The sequence below is a fragment of the Crotalus tigris genome, unplaced genomic scaffold (assembly GCF_016545835.1).
Source record: "Crotalus tigris isolate CLP2741 ecotype Arizona unplaced genomic scaffold, ASM1654583v1 scf7180000018340.3345759, whole genome shotgun sequence".
Lineage (NCBI taxonomy): Eukaryota > Metazoa > Chordata > Lepidosauria > Squamata > Viperidae > Crotalus > Crotalus tigris.
In genome coordinates, this window is record NW_024096953.1 from 2653917 (window position 1) to 2681284 (window position 27368).

General features: G+C 46.5%; 2 protein-coding genes across 9 annotated transcripts; both read left to right on the forward strand.

Moving 5' to 3' along the window:
• Positions 1 to 1005: 1005 nt before the first annotated feature.
• Positions 1006 to 15448, forward strand: NLRX1 (NLR family member X1). Of its 6 annotated transcripts, none has more exons than XM_039350607.1 (9): positions 1006 to 1488; positions 3569 to 3712; positions 4711 to 4780; positions 5640 to 5737; positions 5892 to 6508; positions 7846 to 9266; positions 9977 to 10063; positions 11068 to 11319; positions 12755 to 15448. In XM_039350607.1, exons 2-9 carry the CDS (start codon positions 3592 to 3594, stop codon positions 13071 to 13073), a joined length of 2985 nt encoding a protein of 994 aa, XP_039206541.1. In that variant the 5' UTR covers positions 1006 to 1488; positions 3569 to 3591; the 3' UTR covers positions 13074 to 15448. The 6 variants fall into 6 exon arrangements, 5 of the variants coding, with proteins under 5 accessions (XP_039206541.1, XP_039206540.1, XP_039206542.1 ...); XR_005557573.1 differs by lacking the exon at positions 1006 to 1488 and adding an exon at positions 12114 to 12182 and having other exon boundaries at positions 1757 to 3712; positions 12755 to 12891; XM_039350606.1 differs by lacking the exon at positions 1006 to 1488 and adding an exon at positions 1759 to 3365.
• A 491-nt stretch (positions 15449 to 15939) lies between these two features.
• Positions 15940 to 26974, forward strand: PDZD3 (PDZ domain containing 3). 3 transcript variants are annotated; one of them, XR_005557574.1, is made up of 10 exons: positions 15940 to 16078; positions 16738 to 16879; positions 17535 to 17599; positions 18703 to 18914; positions 19476 to 19662; positions 21211 to 21347; positions 21798 to 22002; positions 23155 to 23351; positions 24581 to 24693; positions 25507 to 26974. XR_005557574.1 is itself a non-coding variant. In XM_039350616.1 (10 exons), the coding sequence occupies exons 1-10, from the start codon at positions 16063 to 16065 to the stop codon at positions 25534 to 25536; spliced, it is 1386 nt and encodes a 461-aa protein (XP_039206550.1). In that variant the 5' UTR covers positions 15940 to 16062; the 3' UTR covers positions 25537 to 26974. The 3 variants fall into 3 exon arrangements, 2 of the variants coding, with proteins under 2 accessions (XP_039206550.1, XP_039206551.1); XM_039350616.1 differs by having other exon boundaries at positions 24499 to 24693; XM_039350617.1 differs by having other exon boundaries at positions 15964 to 16078; positions 16852 to 16879; positions 24499 to 24693.
• Positions 26975 to 27368: the final 394 nt, after the last annotated feature.

Genomic DNA, 27368 nt, shown 5'->3' on the forward strand with positions numbered 1-27368 from the left:
ATTGCTCTGAATGCTGCCTCTCTAGTCTAGTTGATGGGAGACTTTGTATGTTTCAAAAGTCTGCATCCTCCCCCCCCCCCCATCTTCCAGAGAGAACCTGACTCTTTAATTAGCTATGGGGTCCTTGGTGCTCTCTGAGCTTGATGGTTTTCTTGCAGGCGTTTCAGGACCTAACTAGATAGCATCATCAGTGCTAGAAGGGGGGTGGAGGAGAAGAAGGGGAAGTGAGGGGGAGGAGGACCGTGGGGTTCCTTGGTGCTCTCTGAGCTTGGTTGTTTTCATGCAGATGTTTCAGGACCCAACTAGGGGTTGTCATCAGTGCTGGAAGGGGATGGAGTATGCAGAGAAGAGGCAAAGGGGATTGGGAGGAGGGGGTGGGGGAGGATCCTTGGTGCTCCCTGAGCTTGCTGTTTTTTTTGCAGACGTTTCATTACCCAACCAGGCAACATCATTAGTGCCAGAAGAGAGTGGGGCTGGTTGTTTTCTTGCAGACATTACCCAACTAGTTAACATCATCAGTGCTAAAGAGGAGGAGGAGGAGGAGGAAAACTGTGAGGTCCTTGGTGGTCTCTGAGCTTGGCAGTTTTATTGGAGATGTTTCATGACCCTACTAGGTAACATCATCAGTGCTAGAAGTGGGAGTTGTGGAGGAGGAGAAGGACTGCAAGGTCCTTAGTGCTTTCTGAGCTTGGTGGTTTTCTTGTAGATGTTTCATTACCAAGCTAGGTAACATCATCAGTGCTACAAAGGAATAGTATGGAGAAGAAGGAGGAGGAGGAGGAAGAGGGGAGGAGGAGGAGGAAAAGGACTGAGGGGTCCTTGGTGGTCTCTGAGCTTGGCGGTTTTCTTGCAGACGTTTCATGACCCAACTAGGGAACATCAGCAGTACCCCAGGAGGGAGAGGGTTCTGCTTACCTACGGGGGCTTGGCCCTGCGTGTAGGAGGCTGGATTTCTTCTCGGCAGTTCCTTGACTAGGCTGACCAAGTCGGCTCCTCTTATGCCCTTCTCCCGGACAGCCCGCGCCCCACGGAGATCGGCCAGTCGGTCCGGGCGAGGGCTCGAGATCGCCGCCAGCCCTCCTGGGAAGCCCTCGGCCGCCCCCGCGTCTCCCTGGCACCGCTGCCGGCCGCGCTTCGCCTCCGGGCCCGAGCAGCCCCGCGGGGCCAGGGAGACACCCTGCAGGCGCCGGGATGGCTTCCAGCAGCCACCGCCCCTCCCGGCCGGCTGCTTTTGGGAAGCCGAACCCGTCGCGGCGAGGGAAGGCAGGCCCAGCCAGCGGGAAGTGCCCGGGCGGTGCAGGAAACCGCGCCGGCCGAGAGCAGCCGCGGAGGGAAGGAGGGCTGGCCCGGGCGAGGGGACCGCCTTGCCTGCCTCTCCCATCCCAAGCGAACCCCCAAAGCTCCCCGGGAGAGCCAGCCTGGCCCGTCCCCCATGAAGCCGGACGCGCCGCGGCTGCGACCACCCGCCGGAGACCCTCTTCGTCTCAGGTGACTCCAAAGGCTCCCGGGGGGGGGGATCTTCGTTCGGGGTCTTTGGGGGGGGCAGCAGCGGAGCGGACCTCTTCCCAGCATCAGGGGGTGCTGGCCGCCTTTTGATTTGGGGAAGGGTCGATGCGCTTCAAGCTGTGAAGGTCAGCGCGATTTGGGGGAGGGGGCGAACCGGAGACTTTCCGCATTCGTTCGCAGCCAGAGGAGAGCGCAGCTGGAGCCGCAGCTGTGCGTGTCGGGCCGGTGTGGGGTGTGTGTGTGGGGGGGGGGCGAGGAGTGATGCTGAGGGGGCAGGGAAGCCAAAAATGGATTCTTGCGTCCTTGCTCCTTCCGGAGTAACTGAGGCCTAAGGACCAAAAAGTACAAATAAATCCAAAAATGGCTGAATGAACGTGTGGGTTTTTGGGAGACTTGTGCAACTTTCTCACTGCAGTAGGTGGCACCATTGCCTTGATTTTGGCTGAACCCATTGTGCCGGGTAAGTACTGGCAGGAAATCCCAGCGCTGTAGCCTAAACTGGGAAGTTACAACCAAAATTAAACAAATGCAGAAGGGTAAATCACTTTTACATTGCAGTCGCTACCTACAAGTCAAACAAGCTCCAGGCAAAAGAGGCTTTTTTTTTTCTTATTCAGGATCTCAGTCTTGTAGCTAAGAGTCAGGAAACCTTTGGATCAGGCCCCTCAAAGTCCTGAGTAGAGAGACAGTTTTGCCTCTCCTTTTTCTGGAGTGACCTCAAAGTTTCAACATGAATTTTTTGCAGAAACAATATAAAATTTTGTGCTTGGTTTATTCAGCAAGAGGGGGCAACGAAGAAAATTCTTCTTGCCGGCAAGGAATTTTCTGCCTCCAAACCTCTGCCAAAGGAGCACAATTTTGCCCAAGAAATGGGAGTGGCAAAGTTTAGCATTCCATGTGTACTTTCATCCTCCTTTAATTAGCAGAGTTAAGAAACTGTGATGGCTTCCTAGCTTGTCTTCTGTTCATCTGGCTTGGCTCTTCAAGGAAGCTGCGGCTATCGAAGTTGCTGTAACCACAAGGTGTTCTTCTGAGTTGCTCAGAAACCTTCTCTGTCCTGTGACTTTAAGAGGCAAAGGGCCAGAGGAGGAGAACTGGCAGAGAGAATCAGCCTGGCATTTGATAGGAGAAAACAAACCGGTCTGCCCTTCAGATTCTGGATCTCAAGAGTTGTTCCTAGAGAAAGCTGTAGATCAGAAGGTGTGCCTTTGACAGAAAGTTCCTTAAAAAAAAAAAACCTGCTTTTCTAAAGCAACTTGTTCTGCAGATCCTCAGATATATTCCAGTTCTTCTTTCTCTCTTTCCTGGCTTCCTGCTATCAATCCTCTCTTTTCACCCACCGCAAGGATTTGAGTTTTCTTGGTGAGGACTGTGAGTTTTATGTTTTGCTGTTGTGTTTGCTTGGTGCATGGCTTGGTAAGTGACATCTGGTAGCCATCCCAGCGTGGCAGAGGGTAAAACTCTTTTAGGAAACACAACGATCCACACGGGTGGCTGAGTTGACTCCAAAGTGAGCCTTGGAGGTCTTGATCTTGGGCGAACGTGTGTGGTGGGTCGCCGTCTAAACCGCTTTTTGCTGAGCTCAAATAGGCCAGTTTATTTTCCTTTCTAAGTTGAGGTCCTGGCAAGCAACAAGTCATTTTCATCCTGAAGGTGCTTTTAGGAAAGGATTCTTCCAGAACAATGACCATTGGAATTTAAGCAGGACAAGAGACACCAAGGGATGGGAATTATCCAGGACAGTTATGTTCTACTTTGTGCAAAATGTGTCTGTTGCAAACTGGACCAGAAAGAGCTTATGAAGATTCCACTAGATTGAAATCAGAACAATTGATGTAAGAGGTAGAAAGACCCACAAGGTGAGACTCTACTTGAGTAGCATTCAACTCGTGGGTGATAATTTCTCCCTGGATCCTGTTATGATCTGTCCTTTGGTTTTAAAAGGGGAGATTGTGCCAGCAACCCAGGGCAAATTCCGTAAATCAGTCTTTGAGCATGCTGGGCTAGGATGCACCAGGAGAGTCCTTGCCACAAGACCTCTGACTCTTGATGTCTTTTTCAGTTGAAGGACAGGACTTTGGCGTCATGCCTTTCAGGCACTGGCTTCCCCAGATGGGGGTCCAGTACAGTCGAGTGAAGGCCAGAACCCCTAGAGGGAGAAGCAGGGGGGCTGCATCGCTGGCAAGACACCTGGATCTCATGTTGGGTAAGCAAGGATGGGTTCTGGGTTAGAAAGGGTTGGAATGGCAAGGGAGCTTCGGGACATGTTATTTTTCCTTTCTTTTCCGAGTCGGGGGGGGGGTGTTAATTTGGATGTTTCTGCTCCCATTGGGCCAATTAAAGTCTGAAGAAGGGAGAGGAAGACTTGTCTCCAACTTTGGGAGGATCTTTGTAAGCAAGACTTCCAAGGGTTTGAGCCTCTTGCTCCAGAATCCATTGAAGTTGGAAATGAATGAGAGAAAGAAAGAAAGAAAGAAAGAAAGAAAGAAAGAAAGAAAGAAAAAGAAAGAAAGAAAGAAAGAAAGAAAGAAAGAAAACTAGCCTTCACCTACAACCATCCTACTTTTTCAAAATGAAGTGGGTTTCTTCTCTTTCGCTCAATCATAAAGCTTCTGGACCACAGTTTCTCAACTCAGCAAATTTAAGATATGTGAACTTCTGGGGAATTCTGAAAGTTGAAGTCCACACATCTTAAATTTGCAGCGATTGCAAATTTAAAAAATTCTGGACCAACTCTTCTCCTCCTTGCAAACAGGGAAGATTCTGTTCCATTCTTTCCTGCCTTCAAGACCACTTCTGAGTTAATTGTTCTTCAGCCTTCCCCCTATCTATTAATTTGCTTCTGTTCTGCTTGTGACTCAACAACTGGGATTAAGGGAGGGTTAGGATTAGACAGAATCCTTTCACCACACCCTGTGGGAGTGATAACACTTCCCGCAGCTATTTCATCAATCATGTCAAGTTCTGATGTTTCACAGGCTCCCTACATGTTCTGGCTTAGTCATGCCTCACTGTGGACTTCAGTGGAGTCCTGTCATGGGATGCAAAAATGTGCAACATCTTTCCTCAAAGTGGGCTAAGCAGAACGCCATCCCCCTGCTTCATAAATTGCTAAAGTATAACATGTAAATTGTCTGAAACAAATGGATAGCTTCATAATTGCTTTCTTTTTTTCTTTTTGGTCTTCTTTGATCTGTGATACAGGGAGAAGCCAACTCCTCAAAAGAATATTTTACCTAGATCAGATTCGGTGCTCCTTGGCATCTCCACTCAGGTAAGAGCACACCTCTGAGGTCTCAGCTCCAGGTGGACAGGATGTTTCTTCTAAGGAAGACGTTGGCTCCTGGGTGGGCGGGTGAGGGATTCAGCATTGAGAGTAGTCATCCCATAGGCCGAGGCAAAGCTTCAGAGCATGCCAAGAAGATGAATTGATGACCTTCCAGATGTTGTGCTCTCAGCATTCTTTGCTATTCTCCAGGCCACCTGAGAAGGTTGGGAATTGTGGTTCAACCTTGACTGAAGGATCATGCAAGCTCCCCTGCTCTTATTCCATCTTGGAAAAGCTTCTGAGTTCTGCCATCTTGGGGCGTCGAAAAACCTTTCCTCAGCAGCCTTCTGGAATTCATTCCAGGGGTTACAAGAAGCCAACTCTAGAAAGTTCTAATATTTAATAGCAGCACCAAGGATCCGTTTTGTTCCAGAGCAGTCTGTTGGTTTACCTACTCCATCTAACATGAGTTTTGAGGACTCTTAAGAAGAAAAGGGTCTTTTCCATCTACCACTCCCTCTTTTACCTTAATATTCAGGGATTGGAGCCATAGTCTTCTGCTTGGAAACAGGTTTTTTTCTGCAAAGCTATGGCCATTATCTACTGCAGGATTGTGGCCTACACTTACACTCTTGTTGATTCCCAAGAACATCTGTAGCCTCCAGAGCTCCTCCAAAAATTGCCTTTGTAATGTAGTTTTGAATATGATGAGAGAATGGAGTAATGAAATATAAGAGAGTAAAGAGATAATGAAATGTGATTTCATTTCAGCTTATTTTTTTTTTCTGGGCCCACTTGGTAGTATTGCCCACAAATCTTGGCATCAGAGTTACATCATTCTTCTAACACTTTTGTTCCTCCACAGGAACTTCACCCATTACCAGGGAATGTCACAAGAGGCAACATCTCGGCCTGCTTCCCCCAAGTCAAACCAGCGAGTGCCGAAGAACGTAGCAACTTCTGGTAAACCTGTGGACCTCCTTCCTCTGAGGATTGATGGGTTATGAAAGTCCATCAGATACAACCCATGTATCCCGATGTCTAGGGATACGTTTTTGAAAGCAATAACAAGGGACTTAATCTCCTTCTCACCTTTCCTTTTCTTGTTCCTCCCCAGAAGCCATCCAAAAACACAAGAAAAGCCTGGCGGATTGGTTTTGCCGGCAGCCCAATGAGGAGAGGCAGTTTGGGCCTTCCTTTGCTCTGGATGCTACCCACATTGATCCAGTGATCCGGGAAAGTTCCCTGGAGGAAATCCTGAAACCATCCACGGATCTGACAATCCAGAACCAACTCCAGGCTTCTTGCTGTCATACCATTGGTCTCCAGAACCTTTTTGACGAGGATCCCTGTGGGCAAGAAGTGAAGAATGTGGTCCTCTATGGAACGGTGGGCACTGGAAAAAGCACCCTCATCAAGAAGATGGTGATGGACTGGTGTCATGGGCACCTTCCTCATTTTGAGCTGCTCCTTCCCTTCTCCTGTGAAGACCTTTCGCAGGGCAACAGCCCCGTGTCTTTGCGCCGTCTAGTGACCAAGAAATACCTCCACCTCCGGGATGTGGCTCCACTGCTTGGCTCCAGCAACCTCAAGGTGCTCTTCATCCTCAATGGCCTTGACCGCCTCAATCTGGACTTTCGCTTGGCCCGCACTGAGCTTTGTGGTGACCCCAATGAACCCACCTTGCCAGCTGCTATTGTCGTCAACCTGCTCAGGAAGTACATGATGCCTGAGGTTTGTGGGGAGGGATTGGCAGATAACCACCCTGTGCCCTCCCTCTTGTGTTTTCTTTCTCCCTGCTTGCACCAAGGAGGCAGCTCAGATGGGTAGCCTTGAGATTTGCAAATTAGAGTTGCTTTGGATGGGATTAGTTTTTATGAAGTAGTGGAAATCAATCATCTTTTATTTGCTTAGGGCAAATGCTTAAAATATATTTTATTGGATGATCTTTGCCTATCCATCCCTTACTTAATCTGCTTTGAACTAATTGGAAGACAAGTGGGATAGAAACGGAATGAACATTAACCACTATGAGGGGTCCTTAGTGCTCTCTGAGTTTGGGGGGGTGGGTTTACAGACGTTTCATCACCCAAACTAGGTAACACAGTCAGTGCTAGAAGGAAGTGGGATTTGAGGAGAGGAGGTGGCGGAGGAGGAAGAGGACTGTGGGGCCCTTGGTTCTCTTTGAGCTTGGTGGTTTTCTTGCAGACGTTTCATTACCCAAACTAGGTAACATCATCAGTGCTAGAAGGGAGTGGGCTTCAGAGAGCAAAACCCCGCTGTCAGAATCCAATTATATTTCATCTTTAAATTATCAAATATAGAAACTCCCAATTCTGCCTTCTCTGGATTCTGCCATAAGAGGGAGAGAAGGGGGAGAACAAAGGGGCTTTATGGCCCTCACTTCCTTCTTTACACTTCAAAGAGCTGAATGCTGAATGTGTGTTTATTGTAACCTCGAAGCGTTAACATACCAAAGGAGGGAAGTTGCCTTTCATGTAGTTATCTGAAGTCTCCATCCAGACGGAAGAAAGAAGAAAGGGAGTGGAATTGTGATACTTGAAACTATCACTGGAAGGGGGGTTGATTGGGTGGGACTACTGGGGAACCCCTTAAAACCTTGAATGGGAGAGCTTGGACCCCAAGTCCTGTCTAGTATGCCTGCAACCATTTTCTCTTAATAAAGGATTCCTGTTGGAAGAATTATTCCAAGAGTTCTGTCTTCTTAAGATGCAAAGTGGGGTGGGTCCTTACACCCGCTCCCTTCTAGCACTGATGATACTACCTAGTTGGGTCATGCAAGAAAACAACCAAGCTCAGAGAGCACTAAGGACTCCTCATTTCAACCCTGAGCTACAAAGATTCTCTTTTATTGGTTACTAACCACTACAGATGATAATGATGAGTGGTGAAGAAACTAAATTGCACCGGTTCTGTACTGAGGAGTCCCATAATGAGGACTCATAATTTCATATCTCGCCCTTCTCCTGCTGTTTTCCACCATGAATGCCATTTAAACACCAGTGGGTCTGTGACTTGTGATTAACTCCAGTTGATTTCCGTTCCTCCAGGCCAGCATCATTGTCACTACTCGCCCTTCGGCGGCACGTCGAATCCCCAGCAAGTTTGTGGGACGCTACGTTGAAGTCTGTGGCTTCTCGGACCTCAACCTCCAGAAGCTTTACTTCCAGATGCGCCTAAGGCAGCCGGAGTGTGTCAGAATCGCTGGTCCCCCCACGGCAGAGCAGGCAAATGAGCAGGACAACCTTCTGGAGATGCTGTCAAGGAATCTGGAGCGGCACAACCAGATTATGGCTGCCTGCTTCCTTCCTTCTTATTGCTGGTTGGTGTGCACTACCTTGCACTTCCTTTATTTTACCAAGACGGTTCCTCCAACTCAAACTCTGACGGGGATCTACACCAGTTTCCTACGGCTCAACTTTAGTGGGGAAGTGCTGGACAGCACCGATCCCTCCAACATCTCCATGATGAAGTATGTGGCCAAGACGGTGGGCAAGTTGGCCTATGAAGGGGTGATGTCTCGACAGACTTGCTTTACTGAGAAGGATCTCCGCCGCTGTTTTGAGGTAGAGATGAAGACGGAGAGTGAGCTTAACCTCCTGAACACCTTCCGGAGCGACGTTCTCCGCTTCTTCTTGACCCCCTGTGTTCAATCAGGCAAGGAACACACTTTTGTCTTCACTATCCCCGCCATGCAAGAGTACCTGGCAGCTCTTTACGTGGTCTTGGGGGAGAAGAAGACCCTGGTGCAACGGGTGGGCAAGGAAGTCTCTGAAATTATTGGAAAAGTCGGCGAAGATGTGGCCCTGGTGCTCAGCGTGGTCTCCAAATTCTTGCCGTTGCGCATCCTGCCCCTTCTCTTCAACCTCATCAAGATCTTCCCCCGCTACTTCAGCCGGTTTAGTACCAAGGACCGTGATACCATTGCTCGCACTATGGCAGTGGAGATGTTCAAAGAGGAGGACTACTTCAATGACGATGTCCTGGACCAGATCAACTTCAGCATTCTTGGGGTGGAAGGCCCCATGCGCCACCCAGATGAAGCTTCCGACGATGAGGTCTTTGAACTTTTCCCCATCTTCATGGGTGGGTTGCTGTCACGGCGTAACCGGGCCATCTTGGATCAACTGGGCTGTCCTATCAAGAATCTGGCTGCTTTTGAGATTGCCAAGGCCATGAAGAAAACGGTCATCCGGAATAGCCGTAAGGGCTTGCCGCCATCCGAGCTGATGGACTATCTCTTCTTTTTACACGAGTTCCAGAACGAACGTTTCACAGCGGAGGCTATCCAGTCCTTGAGGACCATCAACCTTTCTTCGGTCAAGATGACCCCTCTCAAATGTGCAGTCCTGGCTTCAGTGGTGGGCACCACGAGCCACAGCGTCGAGGAGCTAAATCTTGCCTCTTGCCATCTCGATGTCGGCAGCCTGAAGACCCTCTTCCCTATTTTGCTACGATGCAAGAAACTCCAGTGAGTTACAGTGCTATAACTGAGCATGATCCACACAATTCACATCGGGGTGAAGCTTCAATTATTATATGCAAATAAATCTAAGGAACTTCCTAGAGTGCAGCAAAGTTTCAACCTCCCTTTTTACATAACGATGTGCGTTTAACCCACATCTTTTTTTAATTCATGTTTTTGTTTTTTTAAGAAAGTGAATTCATTTGGTTCCTTAGACATACCAAGGTGCCGTTCTTAAGACATCCTGCTTTTCTGGCACGTTTACCGTATTTATTTGAAGGGAAGTTAATGCTGAATTTAAAGGATTGAGCAGAAAATACAGATGTTTCCAGCAAATTGAAGAGAACATCCTGTACCACCCCTCCTCCCAACCCTTTGAAAATAGATTATTTGCAGAAAATGCCTAGGAAATTCGGTAGTCATTTGGTAAATCAGTTCCAATGCCGTTATTTTATAAGGGCTAAAAAATTGCAATCTTGACTTTGACCAGAGGTGGCAAAATCAGATAGAAAGTTAGAAAGTCATTTTATGGTTGAAACTGAAGATGAGTCTGAGAGCCGAGAAGCTTCCTAGGGCAGCCTTCCACCAGCTTTGGGGTACTACATATCCCATCATCCTTGCCAGCCTGGTCAAAGGGAGCCCAGCCCGATACATCAAGGAAGCTGACCTAGGATGCTGGACTTGCAACTCCAACATTGTTCTGTTGTCTCCTCCAGTTTGCAGCTCAACAGTCTGGGTCCAGAGGCGTGCAAGGAGATCCGGAATCTGCTTCTGCATGACAAATGTGTGCTCGACACCTTGCGGTGAGTGTGAAGGCTGGGTGGGAGGATGGCTTCCACCTTGGCGAGGCAGACAAGGAGAGCTATATTTCTGATGACTTATAGGTCGAAACCAAACTCTTAGCTCAAAGCAGAAAGTGAAAAGAACGGGTGAGAGACATCAAAGCTGGTTTGAAGCTGGTCTCTCTAGACCCAGTCAGCTCTCTGACTTGGTTGTGATGTTCCATCTAAACAAATTTCTCCCTTCTCTCTCTCTGACCTGTTGCTCTCCAGAGAAGCTTTGCTTGCAACTCTACTGTTGAGGAATATTTTTTATTTATTTCTTATTTAGAAAATATGCATCGCCGCCTACTCACACATGGAGACTCAAGGTGGCTTACATCAGTAAAAAAACACCCTATAAAAATAAAATAACAAGAGGAAAAATAAAATAATATAATAATCCCCCAGCCCTCTGGCCCAGTGGCAACACACATTAAACTAGCCATTTGCTGGGCTCTATCCCACTCTGAGTTCCCCAGGCCCGCTGGCAGAACCAGGTCTTCAGCGCCTTCCACTTTTCTGGAGAACAGCAGGTTGGGATGGGTGAATTTGTAATCGGCCTTGGATGGGTACGTGGGATGCAGGATAGTCCAGCCCTTCTGTTTTGTTGGATTGATGTTCTTGGAGCATACCTATGAGTGTAGCATGCACCCTGTAGACAAAACACGCAAGTAATGTTTGCCAAAGCAGCAAGATACCACTCTTGATTGGCCAGTACAAAATTTGACCATATATATACAAAGTTCTGGATGGCACCAAGGGCACAACAATGAGAGAAGATAGCAGAATTGTGGAAGGAGATGCTTTCTTTTTCTACTACTGATCTTCTCAACAAACATCAAACATATCAGGCAAAAGATTCTTGGGATTGCAGGAATGATGGAATCTATGGGTCAGCCCATCTAGAAGACATCTGATTAAAGGAGGTTGGGCAGTGGAAAAGGTGATGACGTCTCCTGTGTTGATGTTTACTGTGTCCTCCTCAGACTTGCGGATAATCCATTGACTGAGGAGGGGGCTCTCTATCTAGCTGAAGGCCTGGCTGGCAACAGCTCATTGAGAAATCTCTCACTCCTTCACACCTCCCTGGGGAATCAGGGCGTGAAGGTGATCACCCAGCACCTGGCTCAGAACCAGCACCTACAGGAGCTTGATGTGGCCTACAATTCGCTGACTGACGAAGCTGCGTTGGCCCTGGTCGAGGAGGCCAAGAGACACGCAACGCTGGAAAAAGTGCAGTGAGTTTCCCATGCCACTTCTTAGTTGAACATCCAAGGCATGTGTGTCTGGAGTTCTCTTACGCCTTTGGGTCACTGAGAATTTTTAATTTTTAATAAGAGCCGAGGTGGCGCAGCAGTTAGAGTGCAGTCCTGCAGGCCACTTTAGCTGACTGTGTTCAGCAGGTCAGCGGTTCAAATCTCACCGGCTCAGGGTTGACTCAGCCTTCCATCCTTCCGGGGTAGGTAAAATGAGGACCCAGATTGTTGGGGGCAATGTAAATATATATATATATATATACATTGCTTACTGTTGTATACCGCTTAGAGAGTGCTTGCACTTAAAGCGGAATATAAGTCTCATAAATAAATAAATAAATTTTGGCAGAGGGTGTCTCCTTGATGGTCCCAAGATCATGGGCAGAGAGAAGGAAACCCCCATGATCTAGTTTGACTTTCACAGCAGAAGGGAAGGGAACAGGAGACAACTGAAAGCCTTGGAAGACTGGGCTGGCTTTTGAAAGAAGTCCATCACTGAGGAACTCAAAATTCTGTACCCTCACCTTTTGGTCCTCTGTAGAACCTCAGGAGCACATCATGGAATTATGGAAACTTCTTTGCCAAAAGTCTATTTATAGTTTACTTTGACGAAGGGGTTTCACTGGTAATTAGTCAATAGAACTGAGAATTTTTGATCTGAGTGTCCATAAAGCAGAAAATACAACACTGGATGGCGGGCTTGGAATAGGGGTGTGTGACAGTTTAAATGGGAAGTGCAAGAGAGCCCATAAAAATCTCATCTCCTTACTTTTCAGATGTATCCTACCAAGCTAGCTTGGACTGTGTTGGGATGCAAAGCAGGATGAAGCAGAACAATTAAATGGGTGGGTGTTTTTTGCCATTGTGGGATGCTGGTCATTTTATGAAGTTTTTAAAAAACTAAAAAAAAAGTCTCATTCAAGGAGACTATGATTTCTGGATTCAATTCAATTCAAATTCAAGGCAACTATCATTTCTGGAGAGCCAGAAGTGATGAGTAAATGATTAAGGCACCAGGTTAGAAACCAGGAGACGGCGAGTTCTAGTCCCGCCTTAGCCATGAAAGCTGGCTGGCTGACTTTGGGCCAGGCATTCTCTCTTAGCTCAACCCACCTCACAGGGTTGTTGTGTTATGGGGAAAACAGGACAAGGAAAGCGTATAGGATATGTTTGCCGCCTGGAATTATTTGTAAAAATAATAAAAGGTGGGATACAAATGGGTAAATAAAAATGCCATTTTATCGTGATGTTCTCCAACCTGACCCTTTCAGATCTGTTGGGGATGACTTCCAGAATTGCTGTCTCTGGAATTGGCAGCCAAGGGTGCCCGTTGGAGCTGGCTGGTCAGTTCATGTGGACCTGTCCTGCTTCTAGCTCCTAAAGCTTTCCTTCTCTTCTTCCTCTTCCTCCTCCCCAGCTTGTACTTCAACGAGATCAGTGAAGAAGGCAAGCAAGCCCTGCACGAATTGCGCAAGAACCAGGACGGCCTCCGCGTGCTCATTTACCTGACCATAGGAGCAGATGTGTCCGACTACTGGGCCATCATCCTGAACGTGGTCCAGAAGAACCTGCCCATTTGGGACCGGGACCGGGTGCAGCAACATCTGGGGCTGCTCCTGGAAGATCTTCAGTGCAGCCGCCGACAGACAGTCAACCCCTGGAAGAAACTCAAGTTCATGAGAGTGGAAGGGGAGGTCAAGAGGATGCTGGGTCACATGCAGAGAGGCACCCTTTGACCCTTGGTTCCAGGACCACTGACAACGCAGGCTTCCTACCAGGCATTGAAACACCGGTTGATTCAGATGCCACAGTGAATCTACTTGGCTACCATGATTATTGGACGGGGTTGGCTAAGTTGGCCCTTCAGGGCTCTTCTCATGTTGTTAGGAAACTAAGTTGGCAGGTACCGTAGACTAGAGGTAATTCAATCTTGACAACTTTAAGACTTGTGGGCTTCAACTCCCAGAATTCTCCAATCAGTTGGGGAAGGGCTGTGCTGGCTGGGGAATTCTGGAGTTGAAGTCCACAAGTCTTAAAGTTACCTCTTTGTAGAAACATCTGCCAAGGAAAGACGGATTAATATATCCATCTCACATTACCAGGTGGAGGATTCCTGCCTTAATCTCATCTCTATATTTGCTGATTAAAATTAGCTTTTGCCACCTGTTGCCTTCCAGGCAGGTTGGACTACACTGCCCATCACTTCCAGACTGCCCTGGGCCCAGACTGATACATCCGGAGAACAGTAAGTTGGAGAAGGAGGATTCATACAAGACGTTCGTGCTTTTGCAGAACATGGTGTGCATTTTCTTTTTAAAAAAAATTACAAACAACACAGAAACTGTTGGCAAGATCCCTTTGTCATTTGGTGCTGTGCATCCTTGTGGCAAACTCAGTGGTGATTTTCTCCCCCATAGTTTATTCCGGGGGAGGAAAGGATGGTAGTTGCAATGGATGCTCGATTATACATTTAGTCCTCAATTTACGATAATTGAGTGCAACATTTCTGTTGCTAAGCGAGACAGTTATTAAAAAGTGATTTCTGCCCCCATTTTCTTGCAACCATTATTAAGTAAATCACTGCAGTTAAATTGAATGCGCCCCCCCCTTGACTTTGCTTGTCAGATGGTTGCAAAAGGGGATCCCGTGATCCTAGGGCATGGCAACCGTCATAAATATGAGTCAGTCGCCAAGGGTTTGAATTTTGATCATGTGACCATGGGGTCGTAAATGTGCAAAACGGTCAAAAGTCGCTTTTTCCAGTGCTGTTGTAACTTTAAACGGTCACTAAATGAAATGTTGTAAATCGAGGATCACTTGTAAAAGGGATCTTACCGGTTGGTCAGGGGTAGGCAACTTTGGCTCTTTTATGACTCGTGGACTTCAACTCCCAGAATTCCTCTCCCTTTTCCCTCAGCATGGCTGACTCAGGAATTCTGGGAGTTGAAGTCCACGAGTCATAAAAGAGCCAAGGTTGCCTACCCCCAGGTTAGGTGATATTTAGCCGAATGTGCTAGCAAGAATGCAGATTTTTTTTTTAAATGCTTGCTTTGATGGGGTTGACGAGAAGAGTTGAAGCTGACTCAGCGTTTCCCCATGTCTGCAATACAAACAGAAGTGGTTATTCTCTCTATCCCTCCCATTGCATCCTTTCTCTCTCACTCCTTCCGTCGGTACAACACTCCAAATAACGGGTGATTGGCTGGATTCTTTTGCAGAAATGCAGAGAAAGGAGGCAGTAATGTGTTACAACATGTGATACGATCTTGTTGTTCATCTCAGCCAGATTTCTAGACTGGGTTTAAGATCCCAACAACATGGACCAAATCAGGGATTTAAAAAAGGGTTGACTCGTCGCTGGGGTGGAATTGTTTGCCTTTGTGCCTTGAGAAAACTCAAAGCTTGTCCTTGTTGTACGACCCGTTTGGGATTGGAACTTCTTTCACTAAGCGAAGCAGGTGCTAAGGGAGTCAAAGGCAACGTTATGACTTTTTTTGCCATGTCGCTAAGCAAATCGCAAGGTTGTTAAGTGAGTGCAGCTCTCCCTTCCTGACTTTGCCTGTTGCGAACTGCCCTGATTTTGATCACATGACCTCAGGGATGCTGTGATGGTCATAAATGCCATCACCGTCATAACTTTGAATAGTCACTAATCGAACGATCGTTAAATCGAGGCCTAGCTATACACCCAGGGCTTATACGTCCTGTTTCTATAGCCAGAAAAAAATAAACAAATATGCATTGGATATTAAGTGCGCAATTGGAGACCAGCTACCACAAGGTGAGAATTGGAAGGACTGTTTCATACAGAATAAATTAACATTGTTCTGCTGAGCGGAAGCAGGTTCGGCAAACATTTTTTTGAGAAGATGGACGTCTCTGAGCTCTGATGTTTGCACAGAGCCTGCCAGTCGAGGGGCAGTCTATCTTGAAATGCCAACTACCAGGGACAGACAAGGTGGGTTTGTCGTGAACACTTTCACTTTGGTTCCAATTGCTCTCATAAACACAAGTGCGCTCACAACTGCTGGACTCCGGAGGAGTAGCCAAGAATATATATTTCCCGGTTGTAACAAAGGCATTAAAATAAACTTCCAGCTAATGTTTTACATTATAATTTCCTGCTTGTTGCATTATTTAAACGCACCGCTGATTCATAATACCTCCTTGCCGATTGTTCCAAAAAACACAAAAGGAAAACAAAACAAAAAACCTAAATAGAAGGACAAACCACGTTCCTCTGAAAAGAAACCTGAACATTTGCCAAAGAGCAAAAGAAGTTGGTCTTAAAATAATTTTTTTCCTGCGTCAAAGACTCGGCTTGAGAATATTATTCATCGGTTTTATTTATCACCCTCATTCATCACTTCTCTGAAAAAAATGAAAAACATTCACACACAAACCTGGTGACGTCCAGATGACAGATGCATAATGCAAACAGACCTGAGCAGAGCCTTTTCGGGATGTGCAATTCACACTTTCGCTGCTCGCTTGGCGTGCAAACCCCTCGCCTGTCCCATCACCTCCGGATCTCAGAACCCCCAGCTGCCGAATCCAGCTGAACGTCCCTTGCAGGAATGAAAAAGCTATTTTTTACATTCCGCTTGACTTCAGGGAAGAAGGAAGCAACATTGAGAAAAAGATTCTTGTGCTGTTTAAATATTAAACGTGTCAGGCTAAGCCGCCACCTCGCCCCGGACCTTGGACTTCAGAGTGGGAGCAGACATGAAGCAGAAAAAGGGTAAGTGGTCTGGGGCTGAGAGCACCCCTAAACTACAGGGTTGGGTTTCTTACTTAGAGGGTGAGGGACCTAGAGGAATGGAGGGTTACCAAGTGGTGACCGTGACTAACCACCATCAACCTCTCCAGAGGTTCCTGGGAATGCCAGTCTTTCTCTCGCTTGTTTGTTTTCTGTGTCTGAGCGTGTTTCTGGGTTTGACACCCAACTGAAAATAGCAAATAGCCCTGCTGTTTGAAGGCATTCATAACCATCTCTGTTCTTTGTAACCTGTTGTTGAACAAGTCTTAAAAATCGCCCCTTCTTCTAAGGGAACTTTAAATCTGAAGCTGTCGAAATTCAGAAGGAGAATCTGCCAATGTGTTGCTCCCAGCAGGACCCCAGAGGTTGCAAGAAGGTAGAAGTTTAATCCCTGGAACGATCCGCCTCCATTGAACCCCCAAGCCAAGCTAAATTGGGCCATAGGTTCTCCCTCGCTCTCCCCTCCTTGTTATGCTGCTGTTGTCAACATAACCACCTTTGCATCAATTAAATCCAGGAATAAATGTCCTGCTCTCAGTCCAACCTTCTCCACCTAGTTTTGCTTTGCTTAACAGGGTGGAGGAAGAGATGATTATCTGGCCAGCGTTAATGATCTTGCTACATCGATAATCTTTTAACAGTGAACTACAACAAGTGCGCTTCAAAAACACTTTGGGTTTTTGAATCTATCCAGTGGAGAAGAATCTTGTTCAGTATTTGGCTGCTTGGCTCATGCTTAGGCCTTGCTTTTACAGGGCTCCAGGACACCACGGAGTCAACCATGTAAGTGCCACACTGGGGGGGGGGGGGAAGGCACAAGCAAAACTGGCAGACCTACCAACTTTTCTTTCTCCCCCCTCCCTCCCCACCATGTGCAATTCCACACATTCCAACTGTGCACGCAGGCCAGTTTGCACAAACAAGTTGATGGGATGGGTTGATGGTTGGCTAAGCTTAAAGCCATCCATTAAAGATGGCACTGTGGATGGCAGCCTCAGAGAAATGCTGTCTAGTGGGTCTGATCAATGACCTGTTAGTTGCTGTTTATATGTACACTGTGAGCATATGCAATGGAGACCAATTAATTGTGTGTCCAATCATATTTGGCCAATAAAGAATTCCATTCCATTCCATTCTATATTCTATTCTATTCCTTTCTTCTGACGATAAGCTCCAGAATTAAGGAACACTAACCATCAAAGAAATAAGAAAATATTTCCATTTTGGTGGCTTTTCAGCCAGGGTGTCTGCTACCTGTGATGAGAAAATGTTGAGATGGGGGCCATGGGGACGTGACCAAATCTGCTTGTTTGTGGCTTGGCCCACAGATAGAGCTTTGACGGCATTGCTGTGGCCCCAATCTCGAGTTTTTGGACCCTATCCTGTGAACACCTGCTTCTCAACCTTTGAAATGCTCCTTCTTCTTCCTCTCTTGCAGGAAATTTGAATTTAACCCGAAAGAAGGAATTGATAATCCCGCCTTATCTCTGGCAGAGGATTCCGGTAACAAGAGGACTGGCGGTGGCCGCTTGTGGGTGGGAAAGGAAGGGCTGGTGTTTTCCTGAGGCTGTTTGGCAAGTGGGTTGCTTCGTCTGCAAGCTGATGCTTCTTCCTTCTCCCTGGGTTCCCTCTCAGCCAGCGTTCAACTGAGCTCCCTTCCAAGTTCTTTGCAAACGTCACGGCCAAGTTTGAGTGTTCTACTAGACAGGACTCAAGACAAGGAATTGTTAGCGTGTGATGGGAGGTGGGTTCAAGGGTTCAGCCGCCTCCTGTATTCAAGAGAGCCCATCTACCAAGGAAGGTTCTCATAAGGGATTGTAATAGAATCGCTGTAGCTCAGGATGGTGCTGAGTTTAGTGGGTTTTTTGCAGATGTTTCATGACTTGACTAGGTAACATCATCAGTGCTAGAAGGGAAGGGGGTTTGTGGAATGAAGGATAGGAGGAGGAGGAGGAGGAGGAGGAGGAGGAGGAGGAGGAGGAGGAGGAGGAGGAGGATTGCGGGGTCCTTGGTGCTCTGTGAGCTTGATGCTTTTCTTGCAGACATTTCATGACCTGACTAGGTAACATCATCAGTGCTAGAAGGGAAGGGGGTTTGTGGAATGGAGGAGAGGAGGAGAACTGTGGGTCCTTGGTGCTCTGTGAGCTTGGTGTTTTTCTTGCAGACATTTCATGACCTGACTAGATAACCTCATCAGTGCTAGAAGGGAGGGGGAGAGGGGAGATGACTATGTTATTGATCTTAGTTATTTTCTTGCAGATGCTTCATGATCCAACTCGGGAACATCATCCGTGCTCTCATCATCAACGTTAGCATTGATGAAGTTCCCTAGGTGGGCCGTGAAAGATCTGCAAAAAACCAATCAGGCTGAAAGACCACCAAGGACTGCATAGTGGTGGTTCTGCATGTGTCTGCTGGCTGGGGAATTCTGGGAGTTGAAGTCCATAGGTCTTAAAGTTGCCAAGATTGGGGACCCTTGATATAAAGAACTCGGAGTCCTTTCACTCAGCCTATCCTTTTCCTCCATTTTCAGTCTTCCCAATACAAAGGTCCACCCTCCTCAGCCAAGCCATTTTGAAAAGAGACGCCCCTTTTGTCTCCCTCAGAACCAGAAGGCGCTTCCCAGCTACGCTTCTGTTTACTGAGGAAAGCTGGTGCTGAGAGCCTGGGCTTCTCGTTGTGTCAGGAGGCTGGAGGGTTGTGCCCCATCGTGCGGAAGGTGACACCGGGAGGGCTGGCCTACCGTAGAGGCCTCCGGGATGGAGACCGAATCCTTGAGGTCAACGGAGTTAACGTTGAAGGCATGGGATATCTTCGGGTAAGGTTTTGATGCCTCTCTTGCTTTGATCTGGGTATATTGGGTGCCCCTGCCTCCGGGCACAAATGTTCAAAATTAAACAAGTCTCACAAATGAACAGCTTCACAACCTTGGCAACTTTTAAGGCATGCGGACTGCAGTGCTGGCTGGGGAACTCTGGGAGTTGAAGTCCATATCTTTAAGGTTACTTAAGGTTGAGAAACACAACTGTGGTCAACTTCATCCATCTAGATCAGGGCTCTCCAAACATGGCCAAGTCTTGTGGGCTTCAACTCCCAGAATTCCCCACTGAGGAATTCTGGGAGTCGAAGCCCACAAGTGTTAAAGTTGCCAAGTTTGGAGATCCCTGATCTAGATGGTGTCTGTACCGGAACATGCTGGCAGGGGAATTTTGGGAGTTGAAATCCACACATCTTAAAAGTTGTCCATGTTGGGAAACCCTGATCTAGATGGGGACTACACTGGGATCAAATGTTGGAGCAGATTGTCAGCTTCTGACATTTGATTTTCCCTTTCCAGATGTCTCTCTCTCTCTCGCTCTCTGTCTTGTCTCGTTTCCAGGTGATCTGGAAGATCAAGAGTAGCTCAAAGCAGGTCTTGCTCACTGTCCTGGAAGGGAACACCTACGAGGTAGCCAAAGCCCTGAACCGAGATCTCAACCAGCTTTTGTCCAATTACGGCAGGCCACGCCTGTGCTGTGTTTCCAAAGGCTCAAGTGGCTTTGGCTTCAGCGTGTCAGCTCCAGAAGGTAGCAGCAGGAGTTGTTTCTGCTTATCTCCGTTTGTGCTCACGGTTTTGCACTGTTAACTTGAAAGATTCTGCCTTGGGAGAAGTCAGCTCTCTTGTTCTGAGTTGGGTTATTTATGCATCTGGTTTCTGCTGCTAGATTCACATTTGACATGCATATCATGCAAGGGGCAGGATCAGCAAGAGGAATGGAAAGAGAATGGAGGCGTTGCAGCCAAAGAATAAGCAATGGATCATACGTGGCAGGATGAGACATCTCCAAGGAGACGTGCTGAGACAAGGTCTGGCCTGGCCTTCCTCTCCCTTGGGATGACCGGTTCTGCCCCCAAGCTCAACTGATATGGGATCCAAACTGATGCTGATGGAAGGGTCAGCTGATGCCCAGCCAGCTTTTTTTCCATGAAAGGAGAGAGGTTTATGTCCTTTACTTTGGGCCTGAAAAGGACAATCTTGCAGATAAATAATTAATCAGTCACAGCTTCCCTCTGCCAGAATCTCCGACGCTGTAGTTGGTCAACATTCCTGGTAGTTCTCCATTAGAGATGCCTCAGGATTAAAAAAATCCACAAAAAGTCCTCTAAAATCTTTAAATGCTCTTAAAAACAGGAAGGACTTTTAATCTAATCTTAATGCTATAATTGGTTTTTTTTATGCTAAGGCACAACAGGCCTAGTTTGCTTATATTAGCTCTCTTGAATGTCTGTCTGTCTGTCTGTCTGTCTGTCTGTCCGTCCGTCCGTCCGTCCGTCCGTCCATCCATCCATCCATCCATCCATCCATCCATCCATCCATCCATCCATCCATCCATCCATCTATCTATCTATCTATCTATCTATCTATCTATCTATCTATCTATCTATCTATCTATCATCTCTGTCTCTCAACTTTCTATCTATCTAATTTAGGTTCTGCCCATACCATCTCAGAGTGACACTCGGTCATTTACAGCAAAAAGCATAAAACCATGTATCTGGTTATATATATATTGTGTGTGTGTGTGTGTGTGTGTGTGTGTGTATACAGTATATATATATATGGTTACATTATATTGAACAATATAGTATATTGCATTACAGTATGTATACCATATTGTATTATATATTACAGCATATAATATATAGTTAGATATTATCATCTCTCTCTATAAACAACGTAATATATGTTTACGATATATTGAACAGCATAGTGGGGAATCAGCAATAAAGACCAGTCTTTGTAGCATACAAAACATGATTTATTTGTCTCACTATGTTGAGTAAATCCATCCAATTGTAGTTTGCTCAAGAAAGCAAGCTTGGGTAAACCAAGAGTTCACACAAACTACAGCATTATCGCAGTCACAATATGGACACCCAGAGGCCTTTGTTTAATTTCTGTTACTTGTTCTTCTACTCCGCTAAAAAAATGAGTACCGGAGAAAGAGGAAGGTGGCTGAGGGCAGGTTTGCTGGTAGAGGGAAGAAGCTACCTAGGAAAGCTGGTTGTTTTCAAGGGCGCAAGTTCTCTTCCTTCACAAGGCTTTCTCTTGATGTTGTGGTCCTTCTGGGCAGGTGTGACTGGCATATTCCAACTCTCCGTGCTGCAGGATGGGCCAGCTCAGAAAGTAGGGGTGCCGCATGGTTCCTGGCTGGTGGAACTCAACGGCGTCAGTGTGAAGAACTGGACGACTGCACAACTCAACCAAAAGGTTCTACCAACGCAATGTACTTTGAGATTTATTAAGTGCCAGTCTCTTACGTTCCATTCCACCCTACCTCTAGGATGGAGGTTAGAACTTTCCACCTTCTTTTGGTGGAGATCATGCTGTACGTATTGTGGGCCACATGGCCTCCATATCTGGTCATGGAAGATCTTCCCACTTCCCACTCCATAAAACTTTCCCGTTTGGTTTTCTCTGCAACAGAGGAAGGAGTGAGTAATTCTTTCCTGGGTTTTGACTGGATAAAGTCAATGATTCTAGATTAAAGAGAGCTCTTTTCCTCCCAAAACTTTACCCTGGCCAACCTCTGGGTGTTTTTATGCAGCCCCTTCTCCTTTCGTGGCCAAATAATTTCCCAACCCTGTCTAGAACTAGTCCTCAAGAGGACATTTGATCAGTGTTCTCTTTTCTCTCTCTCTCGCTCCGATTTGGATTCAGATCAAACAGAGCAGCAGCCCCATGGGGCTCCTGGTGATGGACAGCCGGTCGGAAGCGGCGTACCGACAATGTGGTGTTAAGGTTACAGCCAGCCTGGCTGATGCCTCTTGGGTTCCGTTCCAAGTGAGGAAGCTTCAGATGAAGCGAGGAGAAGACGGATATGGCTTCTTGATGAAAGAAGAAAAATCTAGCTCGGGGAAGAGGGGTGAGGCACCTCCATTGCAGGCTCCATTAAAGCTAGTCCTCGACTTACCACCGTACGTTTAGTGTCCAGTCGAAATTACAACTTTGAAAAACGGGACTTAGGACCAGTCCTTGTATTTGTGACATCACCGCATCCCCGTGTCACATGATCGAAATCTGTTGCCTTGGCAATCAGCATGTATTTATGACCATTGCAGCATCCCGGGGTCATATGATCGCCATTTGCCACCTTCTCAGCCACCTTCCAACCAGCAAAATCAATGGGGAAAGCTCGATTCACTTAACGGCTAACAACTGCAGTAATTCGCTTAACAACCAGGGCAAAGAAGGTCTTAAAATTGGATGAGGTTCTCTTAACAACCTTGCTTAGCCAAGGAAATTCTAGTCCTAATTGTGGTCGTAGGTCAGGGACTACCTGTATAGCTTCTCCTAAAAATATAAATCAAGTGACTCTGGGGCACGGTAGAGAAGATGCTCAACCCTTCTTCTTTCTGCTTCTTCCAGTCTGAAGCTTTGTCTTCCAGCTTCCCAGGAAGTGGGAGTCAAGCCAACTTCCGCTCACAGTTGGTGGAAGGATTACAGGCTACAAGATTACAGCTATCTTGGGTTACTCCTGACAACCCCGCCATACAGGCTAGGAGTTGGGAGCTGTATCCAGCAGATCTACCAGATTAGGAAAGCCAGATTTAGAATAGATCAATGGCAGAGGAAGCTGGATCCCATTCCTTTAGCAGATCTCCAGTTTTCCTTCCAAGTAGGTTGGGCTGTTTTGTGAGAAAAAGCATGCCCGTCAGATGGGGATGGAGAAAAACATTTCAGCTAGCTTCTAGGCCAGTGTTTCTCAACTGTGGCAACTTGAAGATGGGTGGACTTCAACTCCTAGAATTCCCCAGCCAGCATGGGAAATTGGCTGGCATGGCTGGCTGGGGAATTCTGGGAGTTGAAGTCCACCCATCTTCAAGTTCCCAAGGTTGACAAACACTGGTCTAGGTAGAAGTGCTCAGGGCCCAATCATAAACTGATGTGGAAAAGAGGATCAGAAGTTTATATATTGGAGAAAATTTGGAATCTGGTGTCTGGAAGTTCTTAGCTATTATCTGTTGGCAAAATTTCATGCACGGCCTGTCCTGTCTTTCCTCTCTTTGACTTGCAGCTCAATTTTTGAGAGACCTGGACGCTGGGCTCCCAGCTGAAAAGGCAGGGATGAGAGAAGGCGACTGTCTGCTGGCGGTGAATGGCGAGGTTGTCGAAGAGCTTGACCACCAGGAGGTGGTGTCGAGGATCCGTTCTGACAACCAGCGGGTGACTCTCCTGGTCATCGACTCAGAAGGAAGCAAGTTCTACAATACGGTACCCAAGTCAAGATTATTTCTCTTCCCAGAAACATGGAGATAATAATACACAGAAATCACTTGGGGAGTCTTTATGCAGATATAATCTATGTACCATATACTTCTATCTATCTTTTTAATGCCACGACCCCCCAACCGGTCGTAAGTCGAGGACTACTCAACCAGTCGTAAGTCGAGGACTACTCAACGGGTGCAGCACCGTTTGCAGAATGGGACTTTTGGCGGGCTCAGCAGGGCAGAGACAGCCTGGACAATTCCTATTGGCTTTTGAAAGCCAATAGAATTGGACTCTATTCAAGAGAGTCTATTCTATTGGCTTTCAAAAGCCAATAGAATAAAAGGGAGTAGCACAGCTAAGGAAAAGGGGAAAAAAATGGCGGACTGCGTTGTTTGGCGACCCCCGTGAAATGGGGTCCCGACCCACAGGTTGAGAACCACTAATCTAGGGAGTCCTTGACTTGTATCACAGTTGGGACAATTTCTTTGGCTAACCAAACTGGTTGTTAAGTGAGCGGTGCCTGACTTTATGACCTTTTCTGCCAGGGTTCTTAAGCGAATTATTGCAGTTGTTAAATGAATCAGGCAATCCTTAACTTTTGCTTGTCAGAAGCCTCTAAGGAAGACCACCGATGGAAATGTATGACCCCAGTTGGTAAATACATACTGGTTACCAAGTAATCCAAATTTTCAATTTCAATTCAGAATAGAGCTGGAAGGGGCCTTGGAGATATTCTAGTCCAACCCCCTGCTCAAGCAGGAGACCCTATACCATATTTTGATCATGTGACGGGGGGGGAGATGCTGCACAGATTGTAGTAAGTCATTTTTTCCCATTTTGAATGGACATTATACAAAGAGTTGTAAATTGAATTTCTCCATGAAGTTGTACACTCAGACTGGGAAAGCAAAGAAATCCCATCATTCTCCATTAACCTACAATTCAGTAGGATTCTCCAGGCAAACATGTCACCTGGTGTAAAAATGATGCACGTGGACAGTGTGTTTATGAACGTGTGGGGTACTTAAGATGGACTAGACTTGACTCCACCCCATGAGATAATAAGAATTTTTAAAAGCTGGTTTTAGGAATTGACTGATTGATTTGTTGACAGTGCACCAATTCTTGACTTGGGTCTACATTCCAGGTTGGAGTATCTCCTTTAGTCTTCTATGATGATGAAGACTTCCCATCAAGCTTTCTGATCACCTGTGGTTCTACTTCTCCAGGCACCCTTCAGGAACAAAGCTGGCCCACTTTGATACCATGTCACAGTCAAATTTCTAGCCATATAGGCCCACCTGGGCAACCTGACCCTACCCCATGGACCTTCACCAGAGAGGTAAGAAGTCCTAGCAAGTCTTAACGGAACATAATAACAGAATTGGAAGAGACCTTGCAGGTCTTCTAATCCAACCCCTTATTCAAGCAGGAAACCTTATACCATGGTCAGACAAATCCTTGTCCAATCTCTTCTTAAAAGCCTCCAGCGATGGAGCACCCACATCTTCTGGAGGCAAGGAGTTCCACTGATTAATTGTTCTCACTGTCAGGAAATTTCTCGTCCTTCCTTTAGGTGCTTTGGAAAATTTATTTATTTATTTATGAGACTTATATACCGCTTTAAGTGCAAGCACTCCCTAAGCGGTGTACACCAGTAAGCAATGTGTATATATATATTTACATTGCCCCCAACAATCTGGGTCCTCATTTTACCTACCCCGGAAGGATGGAAGGCTGAGTCAACCTTGAGCCGGTGAGATTTGAACCGCTGACCTGCTGAACACAGTCAGCTAAAGTGGCCTGCAGTACTGCACTCTAACTGCTGCGCCACCTAGATTGACCCCCCTTTTTTGTGGCACCCCTTAGATATTGGAACACTGCTATCATGTCACACACACACACACACACACACACACACACACACACACACACACACGGTCCTTCTTTCCATTAAACTAGACATACCCAGTTCCTGCAACCATTCTTCATATGTTTCAATTTTCTATGAAGTCGGTGACCTGACTTTCTCCAGCCTAACATCACCTCTTACATTTTAAGCATAGACCACCAAAGTGGGATTTGTTCGGTGTTACGTTTCTTTTTCTGGGATTGTCTGTGGAAACATGACCTAGCTTCTCCTTGTTCCACACAGGACCATGATGGGTTCAGCCAGGCCTTCTAAAGATGGTTCCTTGCTCTCTATGGAAAAAATGAGCACCTTTGCCTCCCCTTCCAGCATCACAAATTGATCTCAGCTCCCCAAGACAACTTTTCCAGGCCTTCTTCTGCCTTCCGTGTCAATCTGTCTTGGCACTCAAAATGACTCCTGCAGAACTTGGCAAATGGGACGAAGATTCAGATCAGACCATGGTCAGAGAGATGGAATATGTGAGTCAGGGCCATAGTGGGGGAGTTCTTTTGGGCAAGATTTTTTTTAAAAAAATGAAGGTGCGGTAAATAATTGCAGTTTGAGAATAGCCCTCGTTCATTGCTTTTTGTGGAAGAGAAGCTAATGTGGACGTCCTATCTGGATGTGACGGCATCTCTACATGATTTCTACCAATGTAATGTGAATGAAGAACATTGACTACTTCCCTCTGACCCTATCTCCCTCCATCAAAATATTCCCTCTGTTGTAGGGGTCTCCAATCTTGGCGACTTTTAAGACTTGTGGACTGCAACTCCCAGAATTCCCCAGCCAGCCATGCTGGCTGGGGAATTCTGGAAGTTGAAGTCCACAAGTCTTCAGGTTGCCAAGGCTGGAGGTCCCTGCTCTACTGGAACCAATAAAATCAAATACTGGACTTATTTTCTTCTTTTTCTGACAATCAACCCATCGATTTTGCGTAAAACAGACTGTGAATGTTGGCATAAGGGAAGGGACTTTTTCCACGTGGAGATGCACAGCACCTCCTGTTCTTGGGGTACACCCTGAAGAGTACATGATTACAAGCTCAGCCCTGTTCAACGGGAACAAATGTGTTCTGAAACAGAAAACTGAAGGAGGCAACAGACTGCCTGATCTGGAATTTACTTCCTTCCTTCATTTGAGCTACCTAAGAAAGGAGTTCGTCAGTGATGGAAAGTACTTTTCACACCCCTGAAGACTGGATTGTTTGGATTCACCCACCACACTAAACCATAGTTTCCTCTAAGAGTGGTCTGTTGCAAGGCACAGAGAGCAACTTCACACAGGACACTAAACCAACTCAAATAAAACACACTGTGTTTTCATGTGGTGGGTTAGCTGCTGAGCAACGTTGATTAATAACTCCGTATTTTATTCTGTGGGGTTCTTGGTGCACTCTGAACCGTGGCTGTTTTCTTGCAGACTTTTCATGACCCAACTAGGGAACATCATCAGTGCTAGAAGGGAGAGGGGTCTGCTTTCTGCTTATACACAGGTGGCTTGCCCTGTCGGTATTGGTAGGACTGGTCTTGGTGGTTCCTTGATTAGGCTGCTGTTTCCTGTTAGCTTGTTTATCTGAGTTGGTAGCTCATAATAATAATAATAATAATAAATAAAGTTGGAAGGGACCTTGGAGGTCATCTAGTCCAACCCCCTGCTCAGGCAGGAAACCCTATACCATTTCAGACAAATGGCCGTCCAGTCTCTTCTTAAAAACTTCCAGTGTTGGAGCATTCACTGCTTCTGGAGACAGGTTGTTCCAATTGGTTAATTGTTCTAACTGTCAGGAAGTTTCTCCTTAGTTCTAGGTTGCTTCTCTCCTTGATCAGTTTCCATCCGTTGCTTCTTGTCCTGCCTTTAGGGGCTTTGGAGAATAGCTTGACTCCCTCTTCTTTAGGGCAGTCCCTGAGATATTGGAACACTGCTATCATGTCCCCCCTTGTCCTTCTCTTTATTAAACTAATTCAATTAATTTCCTTAATCGGGGTGTTTGTGGCTTGGTTGTTGGTCTATGTTAACCTTGATGTTAATCTCTTTTTATCTGGGTATTGGTTGCTGGTGAGGAGGAGTTTAGATCTTTTTGTTTCCTTTTTGGTTTTTTGATT